This window comes from Rhinolophus hipposideros (assembly GCF_964194185.1).
Source record: "Rhinolophus hipposideros genome assembly, chromosome: 3".
Classification (NCBI taxonomy): Eukaryota; Metazoa; Chordata; class Mammalia; order Chiroptera; family Rhinolophidae; genus Rhinolophus; species Rhinolophus hipposideros.
Genome location: NC_138049.1, coordinates 18,354,995 through 18,368,498, shown reverse-complemented (window position 1 = coordinate 18,368,498; position 13,504 = coordinate 18,354,995). Strand labels below are relative to the sequence as shown.

Genomic DNA, 13,504 nt, shown 5'->3' with positions numbered 1-13,504 from the left:
ATATCTTTCATTCATGAAAATGAATGGCCATCCGAGGATTACCATATATTTGAGAAAAATCCATAGGATGAAAAAAATCATCATGAAAAACTCAGTTGGGTGGGGGCCGGCCTGGTGGCTCAGGCGGTTAGAGCTCCATGCTCCTAATTCCAAAGGCTGCTGGTTCGATTCCCACATGGGCCAGTGGGCTCTCAACCACAAGGTTGCCTTGCGGGATTCCTCAAGTCCCGCAAGGGATGATGGGCTCCGCCCCCTGCAACTAAGATTGAACACGGCACCTTGAGCTGAGTTGCCACTGAACTCCTGGATGGCTCAGTTGGTTGGAGCACATCCTCTCAACCACAAGGTTGCCGGTTTCAACTCCCGCAAGGGATGGTGGGCTGCGCCCCCTGCAACTAGCAACAGCAACTGGACCTGCAGCTGAGCTGCGCCCTCCATAACTAAGATTGAAAGGACAACAACCTGACTTGGAAGACAGTCCTGGAAGTACACACTGTTCCCCAATAAAGTCCTGTTCCCCTTCCCCAATAAAATCTTTAAAAAAAAAAAAAAAAACCTCAATTGACTACAAAGGAAAAAAAGTTAATGCGAGACAAAAAACAACTTTTAACCAATTCAATTTAATGTCCTCAGAAATATTCAAATACAAATTGCATCCATATAGGAAGAACAAGTAGTTCTGGAAATAAAAACAATCAGAAAATAACAGAAAAATGTGGGAGATTAAAAATATGATTGCCAAGAATGAAAAGTCCAGTGTAAGGACTAAATTATGGAATGACTAGTATAAAAAAAAAAAAACAGAGAGTGGTCTGAGAAACACAGTCAGGGAAACCCATCCACGCAGAAAAAAATGGAAAATACCAGAGAAAAGTTAAGAGATGCTAAATATATAAACAGAAGATACAATATATAGCCAACAGACATTTCAGGGGAAAGAATAGAGAAAACGGAGAGGAGAAAACAAAGAAATACATAATAGAAAACTTTCCTGAGTTGAAAGAAACAATTCCTATAATTGAAAGAGCCAACCAATTGCCAAGTGGTATGAACAGAAAAACATAACAAAAACTCAGATATATCCTGGTGAAATAACATAAGGAAAAGTTTAAAACCTTCAAAAGAGAAAGAAAAAAAGATTGCCTACAAAAAATTGGCTTATTTTATTTTCACATCAGAATTATCAACTACAATAGGTGCTAGAAAGTACAGTGGCAAAACCTTCAAAGGGAAAGAGACTAGAATATTCTAACAAATAATGAACCACGTGTGAGGGCAAAACAAAAACATTTTCAGGCATCAAGGACTCAGATATTTTATCTCCCATTTACTGCTTCTAGAAAATTATTTGAGGATACAATCCAACAAAATTGTTAAGATATTCAAGAAAGAGGAACAACAGAATCCACAACAACACAACTAACACAGTTCAATTAAAAAAAAAAAAAAAGTCCCTGATAGCTATGCTCAGAACGCTGTATATTAGTGAAAATTAGAATAAAAATCCCAATTCTTTAAGGAAAAAAATGTTTTCAAAAAGTAAGTAATGTGCATTCATCAAATAACACAATTAACTTAGGAAATTTTCAGGATCAGTGTGTTTCTCCTGTTAAAAATAAATAAATAAATAACTAGAAACTTTAAAACAAGTTGTAGAAGAACACTGCCATGCTAATATGAAGTAAAACAAATTCTGGTGTCATTTTAAGTAAAATCTGAGCATGATTTATACAGTAAAAAAGAAAAGACTTTTTCCTTCTAAGTGGCACAGGTTCTATGTCACAGAATTATATTTCCTTTTCTATGAGTCTACTTGAACTACTTGGTTCTGCAATAAGTAATCATTTACTAATCATAATAGTAAAATAACTAGCACTTACTTAACACTTAATATATGTCCTATTCTAAGTCCTTTAAATGTATTCGCCAGTTCAGCAACAGCACAATGAGGCTAAATGATTTGCCCAAGGTGGCACAATGGTTAGTGAACCCAGGCATTCTGGCTCTAGAATTCTTGCTCCTAAACACTGTTTGCATCACTTCTCATAACACTCTTTGTTAACTTAGAATTCTTAGAATCAACCTATCAATCTAAAATAGGAAGGCAAAGTAACATACAAAACAGAATACAAATTATATAGAACGTAACAATATATGTTACATATATTATAATAAACATACATAAAATTATATATAATTTAAAATAATATAAAATTCAGCAGGGGGAGAGAGATAATGAACTTGAGCTAAATTCCTCATATTTCATAGCAAGTATCAAGGTTGATTTTATGGCTATAGAGCAGCTGTCAATAGATATTGTCTAATTTTAATAAAATATAATTTATATGGTGACTCAGTAAATCTGACAACAGAAAAGTTAAAGTTGATACATTGAGAAATAGCAATATTAGCAAATTATTCAGAACTTTTGGAGGAATATCAGAAAAGCTAAAAATAGAAAAGGAAGGGGACTGGGAAGATCTTGCTTTTTAACCGTTTTAATTTTTATTAAAAATATATTTTATTATGAAAAAATAATTATATACTGCTATTAATAACAGTATTCTGTAAACAAGGGCATAAACTTAGGAGGGCCCCTTCCAGTTCCGGCAGGACAATAAGTGCTACCAGACCATAAAACCCAGTGGGGTTCAAAAAGAGGAACGAGGATAATATACAGTATATTACAGGATACTCATCTTCTTTGCTGATTCTGTTTCCACATCATGCTGGACCCAATGGCCCATCTTTGTCATATAAACTTCTAAAAGGACATCATTCCATTGGCTTTCGACAACCGTTCCGTATCACACACTCCAATCAGTCCTTCACCTTGCACATTTCATTTAAAGAAAGAGCTGCCTACATCCTTCTCACTAGCAGGAGTCTACAGGGTAGGAACCTTTTCAGGGTGTAATTTGGCAGTCCTCACTGACATGTAAAATAGGGCTACCCTGTGACCTAACACGTTCACTTCTCAGACTCTACCCTACAGAAACACGTCCAAAGGCTCAAAGATAACTCTATACAAAGATTTTCAATTTGGCTATTACTGTTAACGACGGAGGAAAATGAAAACAACCTAAATGCACATAGGCTCATGCAGAATATTTTGTGGCCATTTAAAAATTGAGATCCATCTACGGTATACCAAGGGACACTTAAAAGTGTCATAGATACACACATACTGGACAGTGAGCAGTGGGCATAAAGTGTGTGATTCCTCTATTTATTTGATTTTTTTTTTTTCAACCAGCACGTACTTTTAAGAAATCAGGGCATGCCTCCACGGTCATAGATTTGAGATTTAAAAAAAAAAAAAAAAAAAAAAAAATCCGACCACCAGGCAGTCCGGGCAGCGGCGCAGGGAGGACGCGGACGAGGAAGGACACCTGGGGTGTCGGAGACCAAGGGCACCGGCCACGACGCAGGAAAGGAACCGGGTCCTGGGTGTGCGGGAAAGAGGTCGGAGGCTGACGACCCAAGGGGGCGGAGGGCGGGGACACAACATAAATCTAGGGACCGGTCTGGAGCCGGAGGCGCGACTGGCGAGGACAGTCTGGCCAGCAGAGGTGGGTCATCTCGGGGAGTCCGGGGAGTCCGGGCGGCTTGCGAAGGCCGTGGGACGGGCAAAGCGCCCGAAGGACGCAACGGGGATACGGGGCGGCCTGAGGCGGGGTCCCCGCTGCGCCCCGGGACGGCGCCCGCTGCCAGTACCTTCCCAGGAGAGCGCTCCTCCCGGCTCCCGCTTCAGGAACTTGTACCAGAACGTGTCCACGCGGGCCGGCTCCGCCCCGTCCTGCGCCGCCTCTCCGGGCGCCAGCTCCACCTCCCCGAGCCACAGGCCCGGCTCCTGCAGCGCCGGCGCCCCCGCGCCCGCGCCCGCGCCCGCCGGCCTAAGGCGCACGCCCCCCGGCGGCTCCCAGCGCCCCAGCTCGGGCCGCGACCCCACGACCAGCAGCTCCGGCCGGGCCCCGGCCACCGCGGGCGGCACCACCACCCCGAACCGGAACCGCATGGCGGCGCGCGGCGCGGCTCCCGATCCCCGGCGTCCCCGCGGCCCGCGGACGCGGCCGGGGCGCGAGACGGGCGCGGCGATTGGGCGGCGAGAGGCCTGCGGGCGAGAGGCCGGGGCTCCAGCGGGGACACGTGCGACGCGGCACCTGTTTGGGTTGCATCACGCGGCCCAGGAGGCACGGTCTCCGCCCGGCCGGGACCTACGGCCGCGGGCAGGGGTGACGGGGCGCCGCCACGCGCCTGTCCCGGAGACGCAGGCTGGTCCCCGCCCAGCCGCCGCTTCCTGCCCCGCGGCTCCACCGGGCGGCCGGGGACGCGGCGAAAGGAAGGGAAACGGGGTTCGGAAAGGGAGGAAAATATTTCATGAGGCCTGCGGTTTTCTAGGCATCTTTCCAAACGACGAAGTTACGTGTGTGAGGTCCCTAAAGAAAAAGGGAATGGCATGTAGAAAGGCAGCCTCCGAAATAGTGAAGGTGGGAACGATTCCGGACCCAGTGCCTGGAGAGCTGCGGACCTTAACGGGTCTCTTGCTCTTTCTGGGCCTCCGATCCTTTATCTTTAAAGTGAAGGTGTTAAGACCTCATTGAAAGACCCTGCTCTAAGGTTTCTCTGATTGGTGGAAGAGGCGCCATTCCCAGCCCAGAGCTTATACAAAAACTCTTAGTACTTTTCCGTTGTGGAGTGCAATTCGAGGCCTGAAATGACAGCTGATCACTTTCTTTTTTCAAAGAAAAAATAAATAAATATTTTTAGTACGTGTAAAAGGGGTTGGGAGTAAATATTTTCAAATTCCAAGGTAAAACAAAACGAAAACTGTAATTCTGTGATCATAAATGTGAGACATTCATAATTTTTAAAGACATAAAAATAAAACCTTTTGTTTAAAATAGGCTTTCAGGAAAAGTCAGAACTATTTTTTCAACGTAAAAAGTATTATTGTGTCAAGAAACAGGTTTGTGGCTATTTGATCAAAAGAAAACTACATTGGGGGCAGCTTTGATTTTTGTCATTGATGTAAGGTGATCAGACGTCCTGTTTACATAGTTACTTTTTGATTTTTTTAATAAAATTGCTCTCGTGTTCTTACATTTGTGTATTTATCAACTTGTAACGTAACAGCCTCTTATGTGACCAAACAACACACAAAGGCATATTTTTACCAGTATTCAAAAGCTTAGAAATAGTGTGGGAAGAAGCCAAAATTTTGTGCACGCAGAATATCATAAGTAAAACAGAAAAAAGTACAAAAATATCCACAAAAACTCAGTCTTTCTGTGGCACAGTCAGTAAACTAATACTATGTCTTACTCTTAAATATTAATATTCCACTCAATGTTTGGTTGGTTGCTAAGCTTAAGGGTGAACACAAAAACGTGAAGACAGGAAGGCTGGCCAAACACAGCTGATTCATTAGCAAAGCAGACATTAAATCACAGTGGCATGTGAGTCTGTTTATCCCAACTGCTCTTACAGAATATTCTTAGCCTAATTTTAGGAAATTGAGTCATTTGTCCATGCAAGGACCCTGGGAGCTGACAATTCAGGACTTTCGTGTGTTCTGCCATACTGCCTGTGTTATATACTTTCCAAATAGCATTCATTTCCACCAGCTCTTCCAAAGTGAGTTCTGTCCATTGTCAAACTAAATAAAGAGGTAAACTGAGGCAAGCTCAAAATTGTCAAAAAGATGAGTTTATTGAGGAATAGCAGAGGAATTGCAATTCAGGAAATGCAAACTGTAGCAAGCTACAGGCCAGTCCACTAAGGGTTTGGGTGGGTGGGCTGTATTTACGGGCAGGGAATGTAAAGAGAGTTCCATTAGACTCTCAAAATCAAAAACAAACAGAGGGTGTGCGTTGGTGGTATAGTGGTGAGCATAGCTGCCTTCCAAAAACAAACAGAGACAAGCTTTGAATAAAACAGTCCAGTCAATCAAAATTCAATTCAGCTTATTTTGCGACATCAACCGACCTGGGTCAGTTGTTCATGTCTCTGGAAACCATAAACAAAATTTCCATTTTTAGATTGAAATTCTTTCACACCATTCTATAGATAAAACACTAACAAAAAAAGAAAACAATATATTTTTTCAACACACAATATTCCTCTTCTCTCATCATAAAGAAATTGAGTAATTTTAACTGCCAGAAGTACCCCTTTAAGTCTCTAAACAAAATATGTAATTGCTTATTTTAAGGCATGGATTTAAATGTAATACAAATGTTATGGCTACATCGTGTACCAAATAAAATGCAACTAAAAAGAAGAGCAAGACCAAAATCTGGATGAAAGGACATACTGCAAAGTCTCAATCATATTTTGTCGACCATTTGAATTTATTCTCCATGAAAATTATAACAGCCACTGAGCCCTTATCATGTGTCAAGCACATGGTTTTCATACTTATATTATTTCATTTCATTCTCTCACCAACCCTAGGAGGTAACTATTATTGTTATCCCCATTATTATATGTGAGGAAACAGGTACAGAAAGGTCCAGTAAATAGCCCACAGCAAGGAAGGGACAGAGCCAGTGCTAAAAGTCATCTATTTAGCTTATAGTTAAAGATATATATAATATATAAGTTTGTGTGTATATGTATACATACACATATAAAATTATATACATATAATTTGATTTCTAATAAGGAAAATCATTTACAGAATGCATTTAAATCCCAACATATTTAAATGAGTTATTCTCTATTAGCTCTCAATAAATAATTTCCTGTCATTGTTTCCTGTAACTAATTTCATCCTTAGGAATGATGGAACACATGAATCATAAGTGGCAATCTAAACTTATCAATGAGTCCACAAGACATAAATATCTTGGTGTTTAAAGTGGGTTTAACCTCAGGTCCTAGAAAATGGTCATTTTATGCCTTTATATGCCTATCTTGTTGGTAATGGAAACACAGATTTAAGAAGGAAAGGTGAAGAATTTTGCCAATTATTAAGCTGTGTTATGCCCAGCTCTTTTTCCTCATTGAGTTCTCCATGTAAGATTTCTTTCTACATCTCAAAGAATTATGATATCTATTAAAGGGATTATTTCTGAAATCCATTTGAAGTCAGATTCTTGATGCTATTGAGGACACTCTGAATTTAAAGTAAGCATCAGCTCAGTAGAGTGACAGAAATCTGGCAACATATTTTAAGGATCAATTTGTTTTCTTTGAGTTTCATTTCTAAAGTGCTATCTTGTATATAACTGCAATCTTTCTTGAAGAATGGGTAAGTTCAAATTTAGAGTTTCAGGATCCAATTCAAATGTTAATTCTTTCGAAGCCCCCTCTGGGAAAGCTATTATTTAGATTTCTTGTGATTTATGTTTTCTGAAGCAATCTTTCGCTGTCAATGAGACATCATAAATCTTTCCTTATAATATTGTATATGTGTACACATACCCACTGATGTAAACCATATTTCATCCAAATAGTTCAGGGACCATTATAACTATTAGTTTATTACTTGTCAGAACATATCTAAGAGTTTAATGTGTCACATATACTATTTCCAATTTTGTAGAGTAAAAAACAAAAAACAAAAACAAAACCTTCCAGAGAGAATTTGAATACAGCTTAGAATCTTTTGCGTATTGCAGCTGACTTTCCTGGGTTGGAAGATTGTAGGTTAGACTACCTGAAATCCCTTTGAGAATCTGGAGCAGTAGAAGGATTTGAGCTGTACCAAGGCTCTGTCCAAAATCCCCACATTTCTCAACTATTAAAAAAAAAACATATCCTTTTTTGGTACATATAAAAGTCTCCTATCTCCAGGAGATTCCAATAATTCCACTTCCCACTCCATCCCGCCATAGAGAAGTACAGCATTTTCAGTTCATCACCAACAGCCAGTTTTGTCATGCTTTTTTCTCTGTAACTTATACAATAAAAATAGTAGTTTTTAAAAATGCTCCAAGGATAAAATTACCCTGAGGCATATACCTTTTCAAAAGCATCGTACTGCCCCTTCTCTTACACATCCCATCCAACACTCAGCATTGTGAAATCCACACTTCCTCTCACAGTTCTCAGTTGAGAACTTCTCCTTAACAGGTCAGTCAATCCTGGGCTTTCTGTTCAGCAATGACCTCAACTGACTTTTCCTAGGGAAAGTAGAGGGCCAAGCCAGGTGGCTGGACCTCAAGGTTAGAAACACCAGCTTAGGGCTTCCTTCAGTTGTAAAAAGATCCTCCCAGGTCTGGGGTAAGCTGAATGGCAGGCTAGTTAACCCCTTTCTCCAAGAGGGTAGAGGGCTTGATAATGCAACTCCTAGGAATAAAAGAGTAGTGACTGGAAGGGATGATTTGAAATTCTCAAGGGAACTTGAGGATAGTTTGGTAAAAAGAAAAGAGGTTAGCTGAAAGCAGAGCTGGCTCATTTATACTTAAATGGAGAATGGAGACTGAGGTCGGGGAGAAGGACAGGAGTGGGGTGGGAACAAACCTGACAGGTGCTTTTAAGAATTTGAACACTGTAATTTTCCCTTTCCTTATTTTTCCTAGCCATTGAATGTGTTTATATTCAAAATATTTTAAACATAAAACTATTTAGGGGTGCTTGTTTCTGAAATGGGGACAGGAAGTTAGGCAGAGGGTTGGTTGGCAAACATTCTTTTACTCATCAGTTAGTTGAAGAAGAGGCCCCCAGAGAGGAAGGTAAGGGTCAATGGTAACTGGAAAGGGGGAACTTTAGTGAAACCCCATTGACCTTCGACAGGAAAAAAAGGACAAATCAGGAGCTAAGTAAAGGCCTTGGGCTTCCTCCAGCTCGAGAGCTCTTACTAGGAACTCAGAGATGCTCTGGAAATGCAGAAATAGTTTAGGAAGAAAAAGTGTACTCATATCTTAAGTCACGGAACCAGCCACCTATTCAAAAATATGCACTGTGGATGTTGTCAAAGTATAATTTTCCCAAATGAATCTCATATAAATTAATGAGGGAACCAGCAGGATGGTAAAGATAGTTCCAAAAGAATTCAAGATGCAATGTACATAGACACTGAAAGAATAATAGAAGATGACTAAATTAAATACAAAATTGATTCATTTCCTACTGGACCATAAAACGGTGACCTTTGGGTTTATCTCTTCTACCAGACAGAAATTCACTGGTATGTTTAATAGATACAGCCCTACAAGATGCAGTATGGAACTTTGTAAACAGTCAGATAAACGAAGGCATGAATAATCTTAGAGATAATCATTCTCAACAGGGCCAGGTGGACACTGCCCCAGCCTGTAGGACAGGCAGTAAATCTTGCCCCTTAGTTCTAAGTCTAGGAGACTTTTCCTAAACAACGTTTTATAACAATAAAAAGTTCCCATCTGTTGAGTTTCTATCTACCAACCGTGTCTAAACGCCTTACTGGTTTTCTCACATATTTTATTTAATCCTCTCCCTAGTTCTATGACATAATTATGCTCTTCATGAAACAGGAGAAGGACCCAAGTTTTTGAAACATTAACTAATTTGCCTAAAGTCATATAGCTACTAAGTGACAGAAGCAGGATTTCCATCCAGGACTGGCTGACCCAGTGGCCTCTCCGGCCAGCTGCTCCGCATATCGCCGTGTAGCTCATACTCCGTACGAAGCACTAGGCGGAGGCACAGTGGGGGCTGAAACTCAGCCCACGCTCCACTTGCAAAGCCTTTTGCTCTGAATGCCTTTTCCTTCCCATCAAATACTCCCTAGTCAACCTATACCACAGGGAAAATCTTTAGAAAGCCCTGGGGGTGGCGAGCGTCCAAGGATGACATATTTCACCACTCCCAGGTCCCCCAAAGGCATTCGCTAAGCTGAAGCCCTGACTCCAAAAATATAAAAACATTGAAATGATAAATGTTTAGACACAGTTTGGCAAATCTCAATATTTTTACGCATTGGGACAGATCCTTAACAAAATTGCTGCTGTTGGCAGGTTACATTTATCAGCCTGGATAAATACAAATGCATCTAACTAGATTCAGAACAGTAGTCTAAACTTTACATACGTTCGCTATGATGACATTGTCTTTGGGGATCTGCTAAGACCTAGTTCAGCAGGAGAATCACAGGAACTCACCGCCTTTCTGTAGCTCAGGGAACTCGAATGAGTGAGACAGGAAACCAAAATTCTAATGCTTCCTTCCTTGAAAGGAGGCCAGAGTAGGCTAGGATGAGGGAAACAGTTTTCTTAACCTGACTGAACACATTTCGCTGAACACAGTTTCAGCTAGAAATGAGACCCACTGAAGCGAGGTGCTATTCTCCATGCCATCACACAAAAAAACGCTTGCAGAATTCCTCGTCATTGTATGGGACGCAGAGGGATGGGGCGGGGGTGCTGCATTGGATGGAAGCATTGTAACAGCAGCAACTGTTGGTCCTTCTGAGGGCAGTAACCACAGTGACTTAATATCATGAGTCTGTGATCTTAGAAACTATTGGTATTCTCTGTCACCGAGGTTATAAAACAGCAGACCATTCCTGACGGGTACACATGAACTTTTATTTAAGTAGTTGCCAAAAAAAAAATTAAAAATCGGATAATTTCACAAAAAACATCCAAATTTTTGTCCTCTCTTAAAAACCCAGACTTGGCAAGAAGGGGCCACAGCCTTGAAAGGCACAACAGACTGAAGCTGGAGGCTGCCTTCCCTTTGGATGGGCTTGAACTCCTGACCTTCAGGTCTCCACCCCACTAGAATTATCTCCTTGAAATTGAGGCCAAGTTGCTGTTTATCCTTACCCTCCACGAGTTTTTGTGTGTCTGTTAGTTTTTCACAATAGCATTAAAAAGTAAGTAGCAAGGATATGGAGATACTGGAACCCTCATTTGTTGGTGGTATTGGTGAGAATGTGAAATAGCACAGCCACTTTGGAAAATGATTTGACAGTTCCTCAAAAAGATTAAACATAGATGTCATGTGGGGTGTCATGCGAGGTCTCAGCTCCAGCTCCCCGCATAAGAACGCGGGATATGGTGAGGCCAAAAAGCAACACCCCCGGAGCCATAGATAGGGGAGTCATACCACTATATTCTCGCTGGCGGCTGGGTTGGAGACACAGGAAGCAGAAGCCACACAATCTGTCGTCTGCTTCTCTGTCAACCGATCTCACTTGCTAGCTGCAATCCGTCGTCTGCTTCTCTGCCAACCAACTAACCCCCACTTGCTAGTTGCAATCCGCGCTTGCTATCTCAGCCACAGGAGTTACATTAGTGGCTAATGGCTAACCGGTAACAGCTGATGGCCAACCAGTTACAGCTGACAGCCATTTACTACCCGAGCCAGCACCTTTCCACGTGAAGCCGAGAGCCTGGAAACTGCTCTCTGAGACTCTGTCCCCACAATAGAGTTACTATATGACCCAGCAATTTCACTCCTCCATGAGAAATAAAAACATATGTCCGTATAAAAACTTATATGTGAATATTCAAAGTAACATCATTCAGTACAGCAAATAGTGGAAACAATCCAAATGTCTATCCAACTGATGATTGGATCAATAAAATGTGGTATATCCATAACAATGGAATATGATTCAGCCTTAAAAAGAAATGTAGTACTAATAAATGCTACAACATAGCTGGACCTTGAAAACATCATGTTAAGTGAAAGAAGCCAGAAGACCACGTATTGTATGATTCCATTTGAATGAAATGTCCAGAATAGGCAAACCTACAATGATAGAAAGTAGATTAGTGCCTCCCTCGGGGTGAGGGAGACTGGGGAAAATAGGGAATGACTGGTAAAAGTTATGGGATTTGTGGGGGAAATGTTGAAAATGATCTACAAGCGACTTGTGATAATGGTGGCATAAATCTGTGATACGGTAAAAACCATTGATTCGTACTCTTTAAATGGATGATTTGTATGGTGTATAAATTATATCTCAATAAGGCTGTTTCCCCCCAAAAAAAGCAAATTAATTATTACACCAGCTTGTGCAGACCCTTTAAGTCATTTGAGTTTTGAACCTCTGCTTTTCAAAGGAAAATACACATAAATCTGATTCCTAAGAATCTAGAAGAGGAAATTTGCTCCCTTTAGCATATACTAAGGTACTGATTTGCACTTTGCCATGGTGAATGGGAAGTATAACCTTTTTATTTTTTTCAAATCTTTCAAAAAAAGACAACTATTTCACACCTGACAATAAACAAATATTTTTGAAATATAGAGCATTGGGTTCGGTGATGAGGAACTCATAAACAAATATGTGATCATTGCCCACAAGGAGTTTATGGTGTAGTCGTTGGAGAGAAATACACATGAACAGTTGAATTACAGCAGACACACAAAAATGTTTTTTTTTAATTTAACAATACTCAATCACTTGTCACAGAGCAATGGCTAACAATGAGGGACAGTCACCGTAAAGGTCAGAAGAGGACTGAGCACCTGGGACCTGGACAGGTTGGGTCTGATATCAGGTCCTGAAAGACTTGAAATCAGAACTTGGAATAGACAAAAAACAAAAGAGAGATGGAAATGAGGGGTCACTGGTATTCCAGGTCAGGGAACTGCATTGACAAAAGCAGAGAGGCAGAAAATCTCAGAGAATATCATTTAAGGTAAAGCAACTTTAACAAAGGATAAAGATCTCAGAAAGTGGTTTTCTAACATAATTATACTACAAACATATATATTTGCCTTAATTACATTTTGGGTTAATTATGCACTTTAGCTTATATGCTTCACATATGGCAATTTGAAATTAAAATAATGGATAAAGAGACAAGCATGTTGTGGTAGTTCTATAAAGAAGAAATGGAACATAAAAGACAGAAGAAGATGTCTTACATGTTTAATGTTCAAAGAGAGACTATCAAACTTACTGAAATCAAAAGGTGAACCACTTTATACGCCTTAATCCCACAAGAAGAGGTGAGCTCAGTCATGCTATTTCATTCAGAGCAGCAGAAACTAGTGCATTGTCAGTTGTTATCATCTATTTACTCATTATCTTCAGCAGTGAGTATATGAGTGTACCACCCACAGCTTACTAGGCAAACAATGTTAAGTATAGCAAGGCTAACGTAATAATCTCATTCAGTTATCAAACTTTTTGAAATATAGGTTAAGTATATAAGACTGCTCTTTTAAGTGAATATTTTTGGGATGTAAAACATCCTTTTTAGAAAATGTGATTTATATTACTTTCAGGAAAGGACTGTTTTTCCAGAATCTTTAATTTTCGATAAATGTTTACCTCTGATATAGTCACTGTAGGACCACTAAGTTCACCTGGAAAGAAAAAATTATGTGGTTTAATTAAGTTTGTATGTCTCAGATGGAGTAGCAATTGATTCTATGATTCAATTTAGAAATTCCTGCAGAGAATAAATGAAACTATAATTTATTTTACTAGATGAATGCCTTTAATATCAGTCAATTTCATAATAGTTAGTTTACCACATTGCCTGAGTTAGAAAATTCAAAGAAAGAACTATTGTGTTTGAAACTGTGGAATTTTAAGAGTCAGAAAGACCTCTGC

General features: G+C 40.3%; 1 protein-coding gene across 6 annotated transcripts in view; it reads right to left on the bottom strand.

Moving 5' to 3' along the window:
* EPM2A (EPM2A glucan phosphatase, laforin) overlaps window positions 1–13,504 on the bottom strand; it is a 114,351-nt gene that overhangs the window by 90,665 nt on the left and 10,182 nt on the right. For 2 of the 6 annotated variants that reach the window (XM_081045153.1, XM_081045158.1), the window contains exon 1: window positions 3,718–4,122. The exons of 1 other annotated variant lie outside the window; for it this stretch is intronic. In XM_081045153.1, coding sequence (XP_080901279.1) covers window positions 3,718–4,018 — 301 coding nt within the window. In that variant the 5' untranslated portion in view covers window positions 4,019–4,122. Of the gene's footprint in view, window positions 1–3,263; window positions 4,148–4,508; window positions 4,560–13,504 lie in introns of those variants that run through there. 3 more of the 6 variants (XM_081045157.1, XM_081045155.1, XM_081045156.1) reach the window with 3 other exon arrangements.